Raw genomic sequence first — 18,921 nt, 5'->3', positions numbered from 1 at the left:
TATGCATTGTATATGAATAACACTGTGACACCAGATGGTGCTGTGGAGTCCCATCTTTCTCTATATGTATAAGGTTAGGTAAAGGTAAAGGACCCCTGACAGTTAAGTCCAGTCATGAACAACTCTGGGGTTGCGGCGCTCATCTTGCTTTACAGGCCAAGGAAGCCGGCGTTTGTCCACTCTGCAGACAAGTTTTTCCAGGTCATGTGGCCAGCATGACTAAGCCACTTCTGGAGAACCATAGCAGCACACAGAAACACTGTTTACCTTCCCGCCTATTTATCTACTTGCACTTTTTGGGGTGCTTTCAAACTGCTAGGCTGGCAGGAGCTGGGACTGAGCAATGGGAGCTCACCCCGTCGTGGGGATTCAAACCGCTGACCTCCTGATCAGCAAGCCCAAGAGGCTCAGTGGTTTAGACCACAGCGCTACTCGCGTTCCCATCTATATAAGTTTACAATGTGTTTAACTGACGTGTCTAGATCCAGCCTTGGAGACCATTTTCCCCCAACGAGTACAGTTTTTGATAGTGCTCTGCCCATCTATTAACAGTAGAATCATAGAATTGTAGAGCTGGAAGGAACCCTGAAGGTCGTCTGGTCTAACCCCTTGGGATGCAGGAATCTCAGTTAAATCCAACCTCTGCTTAAAAACCTCCAAAGAAAGAGTTCGCCACCTTCTGAGGGAGTCTGTTCCACTGTCAAACAGCTTTTACTGTCAGAAAGTTTTAGCCAGAGTCTCCTTTCTTATAACTTGGATGCATTGGTTCAGGTCCTAGCCTTTGGAGCAGGAGAAAACAAACTTGTTGTGTCTTCTGTGTATCAGCATCAAAAAAGGCTATTTGTTGCCTTGCAAAAAAACAACAACAGTCGTTGGGGATTGCATAGACATCCTGGCACTGGTAAGTTAAGTAAGACCCGTAAGAAAAGCCTTTATCCTGATTATTATTATTATATAACTATAATTTAATCTCTGTCTCTGTTGTTAGTGTGCGTGGAATTCTGACATCATGGCATTCAAGAACATGGAGAGATAAATTGGCTGTACTTACCTTGTACAGGTCAATGGACTTTAAAATGCCATTTATTCCAGTGGCCTGACCTGCCATGGCTCTTTTGATTCTCAAGTGATGACTAATGAAATTGAAGGTTACATCCCTCAACTAGAGAGAGACCTGCTAGATTGTAATGTTAAAGTGATGTCTAGAATGTGTAAGACAAAAGATAAACAAGTGAAATCTTCAATGATACATTGGGCAATAGATATGGGTCATAACAAAGAAATGCAGGCATGGGAACAATTATGGAAAATGGATATAAACTTTACAGCATGTTATGGTTTAAGAAAAAATTATATGAACATGTTATATAGATGGTACCTAACACCTAGTAGACTGGCAAAAATGTGGTGGTCTTGCATTAAGGTTAAAGCTTATTGGGAAATGATTTATAATGAATTGAAAAAGATGTTTAAGATAACATTTGTTAAAAAATCAGAAGCTTTTTTCTTAGGGATTTTGAGATCAGAATTACCTAAACAATAAAGAAATTTATTTATGTATACAACTACCACTGCAAGAATGATATTTGCCCAAAAATGAAGAAGTAAGAAGTCCCAACGAGAGAAGAATGGATACAGAAGCTAATGGAATATGCAGAAATGGCGAAACTTACCAGAAGAATAAGAAATCAAAATAACAAACTTTGAATAAGGAATGGAAATCGTTTGTTGAATTACAAATTGCAAACAAAGTAAAACAATAGCAAGATTATTGTAAAAACTTGCAGTTTCTAAAACATATAGGAAATGGATGAGAAAAGGAATAGAGTTAATTTGGATATGCAGGAAAAAAGAAAGAGAATACATTTATGGAACCGCAGAAAGAGGGGGGTGGAAGTTGAAGATTTATATATAAGAATTGTTTCCTTTTTTTGCTGAAATGTTTATTTGTTATAAATTAAAATCAGATTTATTTATTTTAAAAAGAATGTTCTTTTTTGTTTTCTTTCCTAATATACAGATTAGTGAAAATACATGTACTGTACACACGGTAACCATCTTACAAATTTATTTCACAGGTTATTTTTGATCCCTCCAGAAGGGGGCAATCTAAGGCTGTTTTGATTGATTGAAGTCCTGGATGAAAAAGAAACAAAAAATTGACAGGAGTATACCGGCTGATGGCATGTGGAAAGACGTTCGTTTCAAAAGGGAGAACATTGCTATGTTTTATTGCAAAAGTTATATTAACTTCTTTTCACATCAATAGCAAACCGGGGGGGGGGGAGAGTTCTGTGCATTACATTCATATTTCTTTCCCTGCTTTAATTCATATGCCAAAAGATTCCTGCCTCTTTATCAGCCACCATACTTAGCAAATTCCTCACTTTGCACTGCCAGAATTCACAAGTTGGTACCAGTTTTTTCTAATGCCACAGGAATGGTGGGTGTCAGCTTACACAAACCCTCCCCCTACTTAGCCTTTAGTAACTAACTCTCTCTAATACCACAGGGAGTCAGTTTACACAAATCTCCCCCCCCCCCTCCCCTAGCCTTTAGAAACTAAACTCGTCATAGATCCACCCATCAGCTGCACTTTACTGTAACAGAGCCATTTCCAGCCTCCTCTGGCTGGCACTTCAGACTGGAGGCTGCAGAGAGTCTGAAGTACACATTTCTTCGAAAACTGCTGCAGTTTAAAAAACACTGAAAACCATGCTTCGGGTAATTGTGGAATCTGCTTCCAATATCCCTAGACATAAATTTGGAAAACCAGATCCTATCGTGTCCGTTATTTTTAAAGGTAAGGAAAGCTAACTTGTGAAAGATTATTTTAAGCAAGGATGTTTTTCAATGTGCCAAGATGCCATGATAAAAAAGTGTAATAGTTCTGGTAATTTGCAAATGACATACGGTACTTCTGAAGAAAGTTGTAACTTTTGTACAACACAGGGTTTTTTTTAAAGAACTGGAAAGTGGTTGGGTGGCATTTTGTGGAGCGGTTCTTTCTAAACTTCTGTATAGGCTTGTTGCATCTATGCCCACACATAGATTAAAGCCCCTTTTTAGTTTGGATTAATGTGTAAGTGAATTTCACCTTGCAATAGCAAATAGTGATTTTGAGTGTTTAGTTCACATCTTTTTTAAAAAATGGAAACACAGATTCCTTTTCCTGTTTGCCTTAAAATAGTTTTTAAAACATTTTGAACATTAATCATCTATGTTGTTAGACTCCTTCCCCCTCCTTGAAGGCTTTTTGCTTTTTAGACTTTGTGCTTAGCAAAGCAATAAAAGATGAGGGAGAGAAAAAAGGAAGCTCATTTGCATTTGTCCGTAAGTGTGAAACTGACAGATTTATTCCACTTTTCTTTGGTGTAAACTTTGTGGCGAATTTCAGTTTGTGTTACTTCCTATCCTCATAAGTAGATGGTTGTAATGCTGTTATGTTAAGCTGCATATAGAGTCATTTGCTCATCACATACATTAAACTAGGGTTGCCATGTTTCAAAAAGTAAAAACCAGGACACCCTGAAAGAAGTTGTTGAGCTTTTTCCAATTGACTTGCCTAAGATCCAGGACAAAGCACCGCCTTTCGGAAATTCCCCTTGATGTCTGCCTTTGGAATCCCGGTAATGTCTGGGAAACTCCAGACGTATGGCTGCCCTAATTGAACAGACAGTGGCCTGAAGTTTAGATATATTATTGTTGGATGCCTGTGCTGAACTGAAAAATAGGTTTTTCTGGATACAGATAACTGCAGGATATTGAGTTTACAATAGGCTGAGATTATTTAAATAAGGCAATACAGTGCAATAAGGAAGTTGGTTTGTACCGTAATACTTGAAAACCTTATTACTGGAATATTTGAATGGCATTGTGGAAAGGTGTGAACCATAGTTTCCTCTACTCCTAGTTGGGTTGGTTGTTGGTTTTTTTTAAAAAAGGTTTCTGTCCACTTCAGGCTTCCTCAAAATCGGCCCTCCAGCTGCTTTTGGCCTACAACTCCCATGATCCCTAGCTAGCTGGACCAGTGGTCAGGGATGATGGGAATTGTAGTCTCAAAACATCTGGAGGGCCGAGATTGACGAAGCCTGGTCTACTTGCCATATTTTAGGATATTCAGCGCAGTCCTTCTGTTCTGCCTTTGCATAAAATGCAAACAGTGGCTTGTCAAACAGGAATTTATGGGTGAATAAATGCAGTAGTTACAAACCGACAGAGCAAGCCTTCTATTCACATTACCACGGGACTTAAGATATACTACTGCTGTTCAGTTAAAAGCTCTTTGAAAGCAATGGAAGGGAACTTATTGGTGTTAGGCCTGGGGCTAGTGCAAAGTTGCGCCATCTATGCGGGTGTGGCTATGGACTGATGTAGTATAGGATGTGGAATGTGCTCCTCCCCTGTTCTTCCCACATCTCCCCCCCCCCCGGCTATTCCACCAGCATATCAAGGGTGTTCCGCCAGTGTGTCTGTCCTGGTGTATTGCATTTGGTATTCTCCTGGATGATCAAGGCTTCCGCTGAACCCCACAAGTTCTCAACCAGTAGATCTGCAGCATAGGATTACACCCCTAAACTATATTTTTGCAGACCTTTCTTGGTTTTTCTGAGACATCGCTTTGTGAAAAAGCCAAAGGCTGATATATGATATTCATGATTTTTTTTTGTGATTCATTCATGGTTTACACAGTCCATATTTGAGCTTGCTCAAGGTGTATTTACCTTTTTAAAAAAAAAACTTAGCTAGCTGGATTTTTGCACGAGGCAGTGTATGGGTAGCTTAATCGTAGGATAGGGGTCAAATGATATATTGCATGTTATCTGTATTTACTATTTTCCCCTCAGCAGTATAAAAAGCAGCTTACCTTGGTGGCAGGGCTGGGAGGGGTGTAGGGTGTGTTAGGTGATAAAAACCGCATGGGGTAAGGATTAAAGACACCCTCTCTGTCCCAATCTAATTCTCTCTTCTGTCTGTCTGTTGGCCTACCTAAAAACAGGTGAAAATAAATACACAGTAACATAAAGAGCTATACTGAGTCAGACCATTGGTCTATCTGGATTAGTAATGGATGCAGGTGGCACTGTGGTCTAAAGCACTGAGCCTCTTGGGCTTGCCAATCAGAAGGTTGGTGGTTTGAATCCCCGTGATGGAGTGAGCTCCCATTTCTCTGTCTCAGCTCCTGCCAACCTAACAGTTTGAAAGCACGCCAGTGCAAGTAGATAAATAGGTACAGCTGCAGCAGGAAGGTAAACGGTGTTTCCATGCGCTCTGGGTTCCGTTGCACCAGAAGCGGTTTAGCCATGCTGGCCACATGACCCAGAAAGCTGTCTGTGGACAAATGCCACCTCCCTTGGCCTGAAAGCAGAGATGAGCACCACAACCCCATAGTCGTCTTTGACTGGGCATAACTGTCCAGGGGTTCTTTACCTTTTTTCACCTTTACCTAGTAATGACCACACTGACTGGTGTCAGGGTTTCAGGCGGGGGACCTTCCCAGCCCTACCTGCAGATGCCTGAGATTGATCCTTAGACCTTCTACATACAATGCAATTGTCCTATAGCTGAATCTGCAACAAAAGATAGAATTTGACCTTTAAAAGGGCGCCTGTCCAGTACGTAATATAGGTTTCATTTTTAAATTACCTTCCTAGCAGTTGTGTAGCAGAGATTCCACTTCTTCCATCAAGGTCATCTCTTGAGGTGCCATGTGCAAATCCTCTCCATGCTAAATAAGTTTTTTCTCTCACATACAAATCTACCAAACAAACTAAGCAGGGAAAGACGTATGTTATATTATCGTGCATGGCTAAGGGCTAAGCCGCCACCTTTTGGTTTATTTTAAAATCCAAAATCCCTTCATTACGGACAGCCAAAAGATCACAAAATAGCGAGCAAGCGTTGGAGCCCACCAGAACTCCTCATAAGGCTGAATGTTGAAGTTGGTGTGTGAGCGAGTAAGAGAGACATGGCAGCTTGATATTGAATTGTCTGTATTAGTCACAACTTCATTTTTGCTCTTTAAACTTAGAAAGAATGTAGCTGTGGGGGGGCACGGCTGTGAGGACTGGTTCCTACAACCCCTGGGGTTCTTTGGAAGATTCACAGAAGTTCCACAATGCAAAACTCAATAATTGCTGACACCCTTCTTTGAGAGACCGCTTGTTCCTCAGTTTTACTAATGCGTAGCCCCGGGGAATGGTCTGTGGAGAGTGATGGTAGGACCACGGCCCAGCCAACTTCCTGTGTCAAATGAACATGCCACAGAATGCCCCGATTTCCTCAGTAGATAAATAAATGTAGGAAGGCCTGATTTCCTGAGGGCAGGATTTTTTTAAAAAAAGTTCATTTTAAAGCCCTTGAATCACATCTTTCTCTCTTCTACTTGAACTTTCCCTTGCATGCTCTAATATAGTTTATATAAAAAACATTTTGAGGCAGAGAATTAGTTGTTATGTTTAATTGTGTCTTTTTCACCCTGGTTGAATGCAATGAAAGATAGATATGCAGGTTTTATATTATTTGTCTTCCTCTACAATTCTGTAGCTGAAGTTAGGATACTTAAAATACAGTCACCAAAAATGTGTTGGCATGTTTATGGGTTTTTCAGCGTTCTTCAAGCCCACAGCCTTAATGAAGTCGAACCATATGCATAAAGTCACAGAATGAGAGACTTTAAGGCCCTCTGGGCTTGTAGTGGACCAGGCAGATTACAGTACTGACTTTCCACATGCAAATTTGAATCAGACTGTTGGAGAAGAACTTTGGATAAAAGGGCAAAGGTGTATCCTTATGGTTCTTCACCAAATGTCGTTTTCTTCTTGAAAATGTTAAGTGAATAGCTTCAATAGAGAGGGAAAGCAGCAAATTAGTCCAAAGATGCAGTGATTCTAGAGCCTCTAAGGGCCTGGGATGTGGGTGGTATTTACAGGATCAGAGCCAAACGTAAGTGTGAGTAGAAGCAAGTCAAGAACAAGCAAAGGAGAGAGATTTGGGAACCAGGAGAATATCCTACCAGCAGCAAGCACGGGGATAGGTTGATCAGCAGAATATTTAGAAACAGTATCATCACAATTCCATCTATTTCTGTTTTTTCTATGTCTTTAGAAATTCTTGTTTTTATCTGTAAGCTGCCTTGAATCCTATCAGGGAAGAAGGTGGGGTATAAATAAATATGTAATAATAATTCTGTTACTAAGGGACGAGTGTTGGTGCAGCCCAAGAGGGGCATTTCATCTTGGTAGGGGAAGGTTGAATCTCCAAAACTGCCCAATAACCACTGAACAATAGCCTTGGAATGCTGACTGACTGACTGGGGCAAAAGCAGAAAAACTGGTAGGGAGAATGGACTAGAGAATCCTGCAGGGGGTCATGATGGACTGAGTGCAATACTGAAAAGAAACACTTCACATTGGTTAAGGTTCTGTTGAAGGTCCTGCTTGCCCTTCTGACTGCCAGTTGATAATGGCAAAAGGGAATATAGGAAGCATATAGGAACATATACTGAGTTAGACCAAATATGTTTATGCAGGTGCAGGTCAATTCTGTGTCCAGGGCAGCTGTCTACCAGCTCCATCTGGTACGCAGGCTGAGACCTTACCTGCCTGCAGACTGTCTTACCATAGTGGTTATCTCCTGCTTGGACTACTGCAATGCACTCTACGTGGGGCTACCTTTGAAGGTGACTCGGAAACTACAACTAATCCAGAATGTGGCAGCTAGAGTGTTAACTGGGAGTGGCCACCAAGACCTAATGGATCTTCACTGGCTTCCAGTATGTTTCCGAGCACAATTCAAAGTGTTGGTGCTGACCTTTAAAGCCCTAAATGGCCTCGGCCCAGTATACCTGAAGGAGTGTCTCCACCCCTGTTGTTCAGCCTGGACATTGAGGTCCTCCTCTGAGGGTCTTCTGCTGGTTCCCTCACTGCGAGAAGTGAAGTTACAGGAAACCAGGCAGAGGGCCTTCTTGGTAGTGGCAACTTCCCTGTGGAACACCCTCCCCTCAGATGTCAAGGAAATAAAGAATTATACAACTTTTAGAAGACATCTAAAGGCAACCTTGAATTGGGAGGTTTTTTAATGTTCGATGCTTTTATTATGTTTTTAGATATGCTGTAAGTCACCCAGAGTGGCTGGGGAAACCCAGACGGATGTGCAGGGTATAAATAATAATAATAATAATCCCTATTCAAAGCCACATGCCCCATTTTTCTTCTGCCAGCAAAGTGTTGTAGCTCCCCCCCCCCCCGCCCCACAAGTGTTTTTAAAGCAATGGCTATATATCATGCTGGCTGAGGCTGACCAGAGCTGGAATCTACCAATATATGGAGGGCTACAGCCCCCCCAACCCTGAATTAGAAAGACGATAACAAAGAATTCTGTTTCGCCATGTCCCTTAGCTGCCCTACATAATAAGCCCCTGTCCTTGCCAAAGGAAAATTGCATCCTTGGCTACTGCCGCTTTTTCCATTCATTTCTTCTACATGAAACAATTAGTTTGGACCAATGCCTGATATTACTAAATATATGTTAAAGCACAATGAGCTACAATATAATTCAGTTTAGACTGATAGCATTGTGGTAGATATTTTCCTGTAGGAGTTGCAAATTTACAGTTTTTGTGGTCTGGTCTGAGTCATTGTCCTGCATAGTCTTTCTAAAATGATTCCTGTTACTGGAATGTGAGTCAGTTCCCCCACTCCCTGCACAAGGGCTAATTGTCATCACCTCCCTCATATATCCAGCAGAGAACTATCGGGAGTACATTAGAGCTGACTGACTCAGTGTTAGACACAGAAGGGAAGGGGGAACTTGTTGATTTGTGTTCCTTCTCAACACACAGTGCAATCTTGTTCATGGTGACTTGGAAGTCAGCCCCACTATGTTCAGTGGGTCTTACTCTCTGAGACCCGTGTTAGCCTTAATTCAACATGATCCATTAAAGGTTCAGAGATTATGAACACTGTAATGAAGGGATGGGGAACCTGTACCCCTCCAGTTGTTGCTGGACTCAGATTCCCAGCTGCCTCAGCCAGTGTGGCTGGTGCTCAGGAAGGTGGGAGTTATAGTTCAACAATTCCTGAAAGTAAAGCAGTTACTGGATCACTCGGTCACAGTCATTAAAAAACAGCCTTATATCAACTCAGACCATTGGTCAATCTATCTCAGTGTTGTCTCTACGCTGATTGACAGCAGCTCTCCAGGGTTTGCGGCCAGGAGTCGCTCCCAGCCTATCTGAGATGTCAGAGGCTGAACCCAAGGCCTTTTGCCTGCAAGGCAGATGCTCTGTTGCTGAGCTATTGTCCTCCTACAACACCCTGCTTCACCATTGTTTGTGGTGAATGAGGTTAAATCAAGGTGTGTCTTAAACAGCGGCTTCACCACAGACACAGCAGAATCTACACTAACAGAAAATATCTGTTTTGAAAGGTGTGGGGGGAGCTGGCAATATAGTTAGGCCAAAACAACTTTATTGGGAGGCAGGTTTATTATGTACACAAGCACAGAATATTCTGTATAGATTAGCTACCATGGCCAGCAACCAAATAAATCAAGTCAGCCCTCTTGCTTTAAAAAAATATATTATTTTAATATATTGTGATTGCTGTTTTATATATCTTCCAATAAGTAAGCACACTTTTGTTTATTTCCAGATGAAAAAAAGAAAACAAAGAAAATTGATAGTGAACTCAACCCTGTTTGGAATGAGGTGACTTTTTTTATTGGTTCTATTGTATGTGATAAGGCAGAGCATGTATGACAAAGTTCAGCTCTCTTCTCTGTTGCATGACATTATGGAACAAGAAATCATATGTCACAACCGACTGGTCCTGTGATTCTCTGTATCCATAAACAAAACTTCCACAGTTCCTGCTAAGGGGAGATGTCCAATACCTGGTACACAGTGGGAGAAGTCCTTGTGCATTCTATCTATGTCTTGTTTCATGGGATTCCAAGTGAGCTTCCATCATGGATCAAGATCGCAACTGCTTAGCTTCATTAATGTTGGAGCATTTGGTGTTTCCAGATCATCCACTGCATTGTCTGCATCTCTAAAGACCTACACAAAGACCTCCCAGTATGTTTCTGAGCACAATTCAAAGTGTTGGTGCTGACCTTTAAAGCCCTAAATGGCCTCAGCCCAGTATACCTGAAGGAGTGTCTCTACCCCCATCGTTCAGCCAAGACATTGAGGTCCAGCTCCGAGGGCCTTCTGGTGGTTCCCTCCCTGCGAGAAGTGAGGTTACAGGGAACCAGGCAGAGGGTCTTCTCAGTAGTGGTGCTCACCCTGTGGAACGCCCTCCCATCAGATGTCAAGGAAATAAACAACTATCTGACTTTTAGAAGACATCTGAAGGCAGCCCTGTTTAGGGAAGATTGTAATGTTTGACGGTTTATTGTGCTGTAAATTTTCCAGTCTTTTTGGTTGCTTTTTTTTTAAAAAAAGTAGTAACAACATACTTTGGATGCATGGTAGGGCAGGGCAACACAAGCTTGTGTGTATTCCTCTGCAGCTGGTTCTTGTCACCTTCCTGTCACCTTCCACTTTATAAATGTTAGAAAGATTGCAAAACTCCAGCAAATTGGGACAGTTTAGCAAAGGTCAGTTAGACTCAGAACTAATAATAGATAAATCAGTGGGGCTTTCTTAGTCATGCTGTACTTTTAGCCCAATCTTGTGCATGTCTACTTGGAAGCAGGTTCCATTGCATTCACTGTGCATCCCTTTCCATGGGACATAGTCATGACTAACCTTTGGTAGATTATCCCATTGCGCACATGGATGTACATTAGTACACTCCCCTAAATATATAGCAGTTACACATTTGATATTATCTGAACTGGTCTGGAGTTCTACAGGCATTTTCAACCTAGATAACTACATGCAAATATAGTCTGCACTTACCTATTTAATTGTGTTACTGATGAAAAATGTTGATTCATTAAATCTTTTTTTATTGCCTGTTCATTGCATGGTTGTGTTGTTGTTTCAACTTCTAAGGGTTATTCTAATTTTTTTTGCGCAGATTCTTGAGTTTGATTTGAAAGGCATCGCTCTGGATATTTCATCAGTCCTGCAGATTATTGTGAAAGATTTCGAAACTATAGGGCAAAACAAGTATGTTGACTTTTTGAAATTTTGAAGGGGAGGGGTATATTTCTTTTTCAGTGCAATTTGCTTCGTGCAAAAGGTGTCTTTTAAAAACTAATTGCTCTAATTTTGCAGCACATGTGTATGGTTGGATTTGCTAAATTTAAAGGGCTTCGGACATCTTACTGGGTCATTTACTGTTGGCTCTTCTGCCTTGTACTTCAGCTAACCTTTCAGCCGTATTTCTGAACTATGGGAAGACAAGATCTCTGTAAACATAACGTTTTCTTATTCAGCATCCCAACAATACGTTGGGTGTTGCACCCAATGTAACAGTGATGGAGCCCATACTAGAGGGCTTACAATATAATGTCGCAAGGCAACAGTGATGCTGAAAGGTGGCCTCAAGAAAGTATAGGAAGGATGGGTGCGTTCAGGAGAGAGTTAATCTGTAACTGAGAAGTGCCCAGGAAATGAGGCTTGTTCAGGAAAGATTTTGAAGAAGTGAGTTTTGAAGTTGTGGGTGGAGTAGCTGTTCTAATTATAATGCTTTGCAAAAGGCATGAAGCTTGTCAATGTGTGGCAAGAGGGGTTGGTTAGCCTGCATAATGCCCATTGAAAAGATCTGGAAGAGGGATGAGAAACTGCAATGAGTAGCTTTCTTCCGTACGTTTTGGGTCACGACTGCAGCTGTGTCCAATCAGAGTAGCCCAGGGCATACATCTTATGAATATACTTCAGTGGGATGTTAAACAGCCAAATTGTGTGGAGGACTACAGCCACAGACAGCTACCTTTGCAAAGTGTGTTTCCCTATATTTTCCCATTGTTGTGGAGATATGCATGGAGATAATGCTGGAGGCGTCACAGATGTGTTTATGCTTGTGATTTTTATCTCTGAATGCCAGCGTAGGTGTGTGAGACAGTTGGATCTAGTCCTTATGGACACACCCTTTCATTTCAGGATGTCAGAAAGGGAAAGCAAAGTTCTTTTAGAACTTTTACATATTGTACAGTTTGCTTTCTGATTCACGGGTAGAAATATTGTTCCTAGGAAATGATTAAAAGTTCACCAAGCAATGTTTATTAAAACAAAACCACTTCCCGCAAACAATTCCTTCTTTCACTCACTTTGCAACACATTTCAAGCAAACTGCATATGCTTTTGCTGCTAGGGAACCAAATCACAAAATTTCTACTTTCTGAAAGAAAAAGGCAATTTCCAGTTACTTAGAGCTTTTAATATCTGGTAACAGACACACAGATTGAAATAATAATGATATGTTTACAGTGTAATTCCTCACATGTCTATTTAGAAGTAAGAGCCATTGAATTCAAAGGGGTTACTCTTGAGTAAGTCTATGAGATTTTAACCTTAGGCTCCAATCATAAACACACTTATTAGGGAGTAGGCCTCATGGACCCCAGAAGGATTTATTGCTGAGTACATGTGCATAGAATTGTGCTGTTAACTTGAGAAGAAGAATGAGATAAAATTAATCCTGCATTCAGTTCTGAATATTCTGAATATACATGGGACACTTAAAAACCAACCAGGACAATAAAGTTCTAGAGCTTCTCATTTACCTGGATAGCTAGGGCCAGTCCAAGACGTTCTGCTGTCTGCGGTGAAGGACATGGTGATATCCCCAACACCATTCAGTCGAATCTTACTTCAACCGGGCTGGCCTCCACTATCCACAGGATAGCTGCCTCAGTTTGCTTGATGAAAGGGCCAATTCCAATTACGTGTACTAGGAAAGTACACCGTAGTTCAAATCTCATGGAATTTTTTGGGGTATGTGTTTTCTGGTGAGAGAAACCCAGGCGCAGGTCTCCTGACTATAATAGAATGCTCATGAGATCACAAAAATGGGATAGATCCTTATCTGTACTCTCGAACAGGTTCCGTCAAGCATCCGTCCTCGGATTCCAGGTGATTCTTTCCCCCTTCTAAACCAGATATATCCATTTCTAGACGAAGGGCATGTTTGCAGCTACCCACTTGTTCTGTTTGTGTTTCACATGATGATCCAGTGCTGATCATTACAAATATTGGTTCTCTTATTTATGAGTAGGGAGTTGGCTACCAGCTTGTCATGCTAAGTAAAAATAATGAGCAAACAAAGAAAACTTCTTGGGAATAAGTAGCTTCTCCCTGCCTTATTAGGCCTCTCACACAACACTTTTCTCTCTCTCTTCTTGTAGTAGTAAACCTCTTTTAAAAAAGAAGAATGTGTTGTGCCCTGCATTAAATTGACTTGCTAGAAGTGCTACACTGAGGTGGAGAACTTCAGGCCCAGACTTCTCTACCTGGCCCTCATAAATCTCCTCAGGCAACTCCTCTCACTAGCTCTGCTTTGTGCCCTGAATTTTTTCAACTCACCTGCTTTTGCCTCAGGGCCCTGCATACTACTAACGTTTGGCCCTTTTTAGGCCATTCAGAAGGGAATGTGGCCCTCGGGCTCTTAAAAAATTCCCCACGCCTGTGCTACATGAATGTTGAGATTGGGGGAACATCTTTTCCTCGTGGTCTGTTGTAGTTCTTGTATTACTTGCTCTATCTGAGCAAAATCGACCAAGATGTTCTCATTCTGGTGGGGCTGGTGCAGAAAAATTTCCTGGTGAAGTTCAAACTGCATTTGTGCCAAAGCAACAAAAGTCGAGGAAATTCCTTGCAGAGAAACCCAGGGTGGAAGGAGTGTTCGTGGTTTTTTTTTTTTTTTGAAGTCTTTACTGAGTTTGCTCTTTGGAGAATAAGCCTGGTAAATGTTTCCTTGCAGTTGTGTACTGCCAGCAAACTACTCATCGCTGTGGCATGTTTGTCCCAGTATTTAAAGCCAACACAGCCACTTCATATTCCCGCCCCCTGCCCCCTTTTCCTGGAAGCTGAAACATGCTTTGACTTGCAGAAACTTTTATCGTACCTTCAGATCAGAGCAGGCTTAAAGTGCAGGTGCTGTAACAGAAGCTTTACCTCACTGGAAAAGTAATTTTTAAAGCCCTGACTGAAAAACGTTAACATGCATGATACAAAAGTTGCTGAAGGCCCAGCTCACGTGACGATTTGCGCAGCTAAGTTTTCCCTTTTAAGGAAAATGGGAGAGAGGATGGAGGGGGGACACACATCTGCTTTCTGTTATGTTAGCTTCCACTTTGAAGTCTGTCATTTAGCTAAAGCAGCTTCTTATTCTTTTATTTTATATGTAAAAAAGAAATACAAAAGAAGTGTAACACAGGGGGAATCTTTTCTGCTACCGCATAGTATAGAATAGAAGTTCATGTTACAGAAAGCAAGTTGCACCAAAAATTTGTGTCACGTGGTTTTATTTCCATAAGTGGGAGGAGAAATTAACAGTTGTACATATTTTTCCAGACACTGAATGGTTGGTAGCCTAGCAACTGAAGAGAAAAGTGGTAGGTCAGACTTTTACTCAAGAAAACAGTTATTTCTTCACAGTGAGGGATGTAAATTTACAGCTAACTTCTCCAGCTCTGGTCCTCTGCATGTTTAGTCCAAAGTAAGTACAACATTTAATAGGATTGATTCCCAGGAAACTGCCCATAAGTTTGTAGTCTTAGATTTTTAAATAAAACTATTCAAATAATTTTCAGTTCCTCATCCCATCCCTTACTACATACCATACTTTTAAAGCACATTGCTTCCCCCAAGAAGCTATGTCAGGTGATGTCTGTCTCTCTAGAAATATGAGTAGCTGCTTGGTAAGAGTGTTAAAGATGTGCTCAGCCTTTATATTTCTAAATAAATGCAATATACCAACAAGCCTCCAGAGAGCTACACCCAAAGAAAACCGAACCTGGGTAAGCACATAACTTTTCACTAGCCTGAGAAATGGTGTGTGAAACACCACTTGAATTTTCGCCTGTGTTGAAAGTAGTAGAGATTCTGTGCTGTCTGCAATCCTATGAGAAATTTTGTTAGGATATATCCTGACCCATTTAATGTTGCAGGAGGTAGAGGAAAAAGTTGCCACTCAACAACCTTAGCCAATAGGATCTTGGTATAGGGATGCCCCCAGTTTAGATTTTATCTGCTTTAAATGAAGGAAATCCTGTGTGAATGGGAGAGGGGGATCTCATAAAACGAACATTGCAAATGCCACTTACAGGCAGCACTTTGTGCTGAGGTTCACCCCCACTTCTTCAATTTGCTTTGACATAGGTAATTGTTCTATTGTTATCCCTCACAATTGTTCAATAATGCAACTATTTTGGTAGACCAAACCAACCAACCAACCAACCAACCAACCAACCAACCAACAAACTAAACAATAACCCAGTCTGGAGATAAATCAGTCCTGGCCATGCATTTTGTGGGATCATCCACATAACCTCGCCTAGTGAATGAAGTCACAGGGCAAAAGGAAAACAAACTGATTGGCAGGAAGGAAAATTGGTTAGAAGTTACTTGGCACGAAGGTTGCTTAAGTCCCATTAGTGTCCAACAAAATAAGTGGCAGCAAAGGGACAGATTGCAATGCATGTAATGTAAAATTCAGAATATGATCTGTAGGGACAATAGTACTCAATAAGGGAAGAGTTTGTTATTATCTGTGATGCCTAGAGAGAAGGATTATGCATGTTAGATAAGAGCATTAAAGTAATCAATCCTTCAGTCATGAAAGCAGTTTCCCTAAAGACAGCTGTTGAGACTTGGGCTGTGTACATACCATACATTTAAAGCACATGACTTGCCAAAAGAATGCTGGGAAGTCCAGTTTGTTAAGGGCACTGGAAATTATAGCTCTTAGAGGGGTGAACTACAGTTTCAGAAATTCTGGGAGGCGGGGAGAATCACATGCTTTAAATGTGTGGTGTGCATACAGCCTAATGGACAAAGATGCAACGTGGAATGGAAAATGTTGTTGAAATGAATATTCTAAACACAGCTGCTCTTGAAGCCCTAAAGTATGTGGTGGAAAAATGGGGATGGCTATAGTTATCTAGGAAGGCTCCTTTGTATAAGCTAGCTTTCTTTCTTTCTTTCTTTCTTTCTTTCTTTCTTTCTTTCTTTCTTTCTTTCTTTCTTTCTTTCTTTCTTTTAAAATACAGCCTTTAAGAAACACAATGTCCTTAGCTCTAAATTAACACTATAAAATAGAATGCGCAAGTGAGCTTCTGTTCTGCAATTAGAGGCAATTTATAGATAAGCCCACACAAATGTATAATGCAAAATGAGTCAGCTGAATCCAGGGAGAACCCAAAACTCTTGCAAACTGTTTTCACAGCCTTGGGTACAGTAGTGTGATAAGAGCTGGCAGGAATGTGCATGTCCAAGGAGCTTCAAACAAACTTGTCCAAAATTGGAAACTGTGGCTCCTACCCTGAAAAAGAGGAAGTGAGATGCACAACAGGCTTCCGAAGCATACAGAAATAGATGTAAACCCAGAACAGAATTTCTCTCCTCAAGGCAACCATCCTGGTGAAGCCCTCACCCCCACTCAAGACCAGCTGAGATGCCCACTTTACTACACAAACGAGGAGAAGCTGGAAGGGTAAAACTGGTCACCATGCAACCTGGAACCTGCCTTTTCCACACACACCTCTCTGATGGTCCTTGTGCTTGCATTGTTGGAGAAATTGGCCAGTCTGAAATCTCTGCTTCGTCACATCTTCCCTCATGTGCCTCAACAAGAGGATGATGTGGAGATCGAGAGCTGTGGGTCTTTAATTCTTCTTGTAGAAGTGGTACAAATGCAGCTGGAAGTGATCCCCCCTCTCCCCCCCCCCCCGCCCAAATTAAAAGCATTTATGTTACTTTTATGTCTGAGAATACAAGCAGGCTTCTGTAAGGAAATGTCTTTAAACAAAGATAATGGAAATGAAGCTGTCTCATCTTGTTGACAGTGTGAGCAGCCACACCCTTGTACCTTATGACAGCCGTGTAAGAACAGATTTACAGTCAGGATGGTTTTGAAATTTTCCAACTTTCGATACCATTTCCTCATAGCGTGAGGGACTGTCTAACCAAATTACACTTATGAAATGAATTGAATGCTGCCTCCATTTTCAGTGACGCTTAACATTATGGGGACAACAGTTTCAGCAATATATGAAGTGCCGCCTTAATTTGCAACTGTTCATGCATTAGGGTTACATCTCCACATGAATCCTGGTTTATTATTTATTTGTTTATTACTATAGCACCATCATTGGGTGTGGAGCTTTGCACAGTACAGTGGTACCTCGGGTTACATACACTTCAGGTTACATACACTTCAGGTTACAGACTCTGCTAACCCAGAAATATTACCTCAGGTTAAGAACTGTGCTTCAAGATGAGAACAGAAATTATGCAGCGGTGGCGCAGCAGCAGCGCGGCAGCAGCAGGAGGCCCCATTAGCTAAAGTGGTGCTTCAGGTTAGGAACAGTTTCAGGTTAAGAGCGGACCTCTGGAACGAATTAAGTACTTAACCCGAGGTACCACTGTACAAGAGGACAGGCCCCTGTCTCCAAGGAGCTTACAATATTATAATTCACCACAGGGAGAAAAGAGGGTAAGGGGAGGAATAGACTAGGAAAGAATAGGTATTGCCAGATTTACTCAAATCTAATGCACACCTTAATTTTCACAACATAATTTGGCCAAAAAAGTGAGTATTAAATTTGAGTAAATACAGTACTTCAATTGCATGTACATAAGTCACGCTTGCTGTAACAAACATTAAGTGGAAATTGTTGGGCAACATCCAGCTGTGACAGTCCAGTTGTGCAAATGAGACTTAGCCTTCCTCCCCTCTTCCATGAAACCCCCTGTGCTGCTCCAAAATCTGGAGCATTGGGGGACCCTTTAGAACAGATTAGGACGGTACAGGGGCTACAAGAGGTGGAGGGTGAGGAGGACGAGGAGGAGAGAGGAACTAGGTCTCATCTGCTGGCATGATGTTGGAGCACGGTTACTGTATTTCCCCCCCCCCAGCTAAAATAATGTAGTATTTGCACATGAGGCATGTAGGATTTTCATGTGGGGACTTACTCTTGCATAGTGAAAATACCATCAAACAGAAAATATATTATGTCGGCTTTGACAGAGCTGATAACTGTTGTGGAGGTTGGGGACCCAGACCAAGATAGGAATGCCATTCCCCTCCCTTTCCAACACCTGGACAGGTGTTGTTTAAAGGTGATCAGTGCTGATGACCTTGGAAGCAAAATAATAATTCTTTTGTACAGATAAAAGCTGCTAAACTCGGCCCAGTATCTCCCAGCACCTTGTTAATATCTCATATGCATTTGAATGCAGAAATCAGAAACTTAACAAATTTTGATTATTATTTTTTAAAAATAATATTTTTATTAGTTTTCAATTGCAACAACCTAATAAAAGCCTCATTAAAACAATGCCAAATCGCAATACAATTAATAATACCAATCATTGAGATGCCAAATTATACAATTTAAGTGACCCCCTGCGTGCTAAAATTGATGGTTTTATTATTTACTTTATTTCTGCAATCTTATAAATTTATAAATCTTATAAATTCCAATTACGCTTGTCAGGGGTTCAGGAGTGGAGGCACAGGAGAAGGAGGAAGCGGAGAGTGAAGGGAAACAATCCGAGGGCAGTGTAGGTGAGGAAGACAGTGGGGCAAGAGATTCCATGAGTCTGTCCAGTGAGTCGGAAGATTCACAGAAGGGGGCACCCATAGCCAGGGCAAGGGGGTTCCCGGGAGGGTGGCACCAGGAGCAAGGAGCCAGCGGTGACTCCCAAAGCAGCAGCTGGAGATCGGGACCAGTTTCCCCACCAGAGCGTAGCGGGGGGGAAGAGTCCCAGATGTCAGGACCGGTTTCCACTCCAGGGGAAAGAGA

At 41.5% G+C, this 18,921-nt stretch overlaps 1 protein-coding gene across 2 annotated transcripts in view; it reads left to right on the top strand.

Moving 5' to 3' along the window:
- Positions 1-2,620: 2,620 nt before the first annotated feature.
- MYOF (myoferlin) overlaps positions 2,621-18,921 on the top strand; it is a 77,580-nt gene continuing 61,279 nt past the window's right edge. For both annotated transcript variants that reach the window (XM_081913243.1, XM_081913245.1), the window contains exons 1-3: positions 2,621-2,803; positions 9,654-9,709; positions 11,028-11,119. In XM_081913243.1, coding sequence (XP_081769369.1) covers positions 2,716-2,803; positions 9,654-9,709; positions 11,028-11,119 — 236 coding nt within the window. In that variant the 5' untranslated portion in view covers positions 2,621-2,715. The remainder of the gene's footprint in view (positions 2,804-9,653; positions 9,710-11,027; positions 11,120-18,921) is intronic.

Source organism: Podarcis melisellensis (genome assembly GCF_964234715.1).
Source record: "Podarcis melisellensis genome assembly, chromosome: 5".
Lineage (NCBI taxonomy): Eukaryota > Metazoa > Chordata > Lepidosauria > Squamata > Lacertidae > Podarcis > Podarcis melisellensis.
Note: the sequence above shows the minus strand (reverse complement) of the source record. Positions and strands in the feature narration are given on the sequence as shown.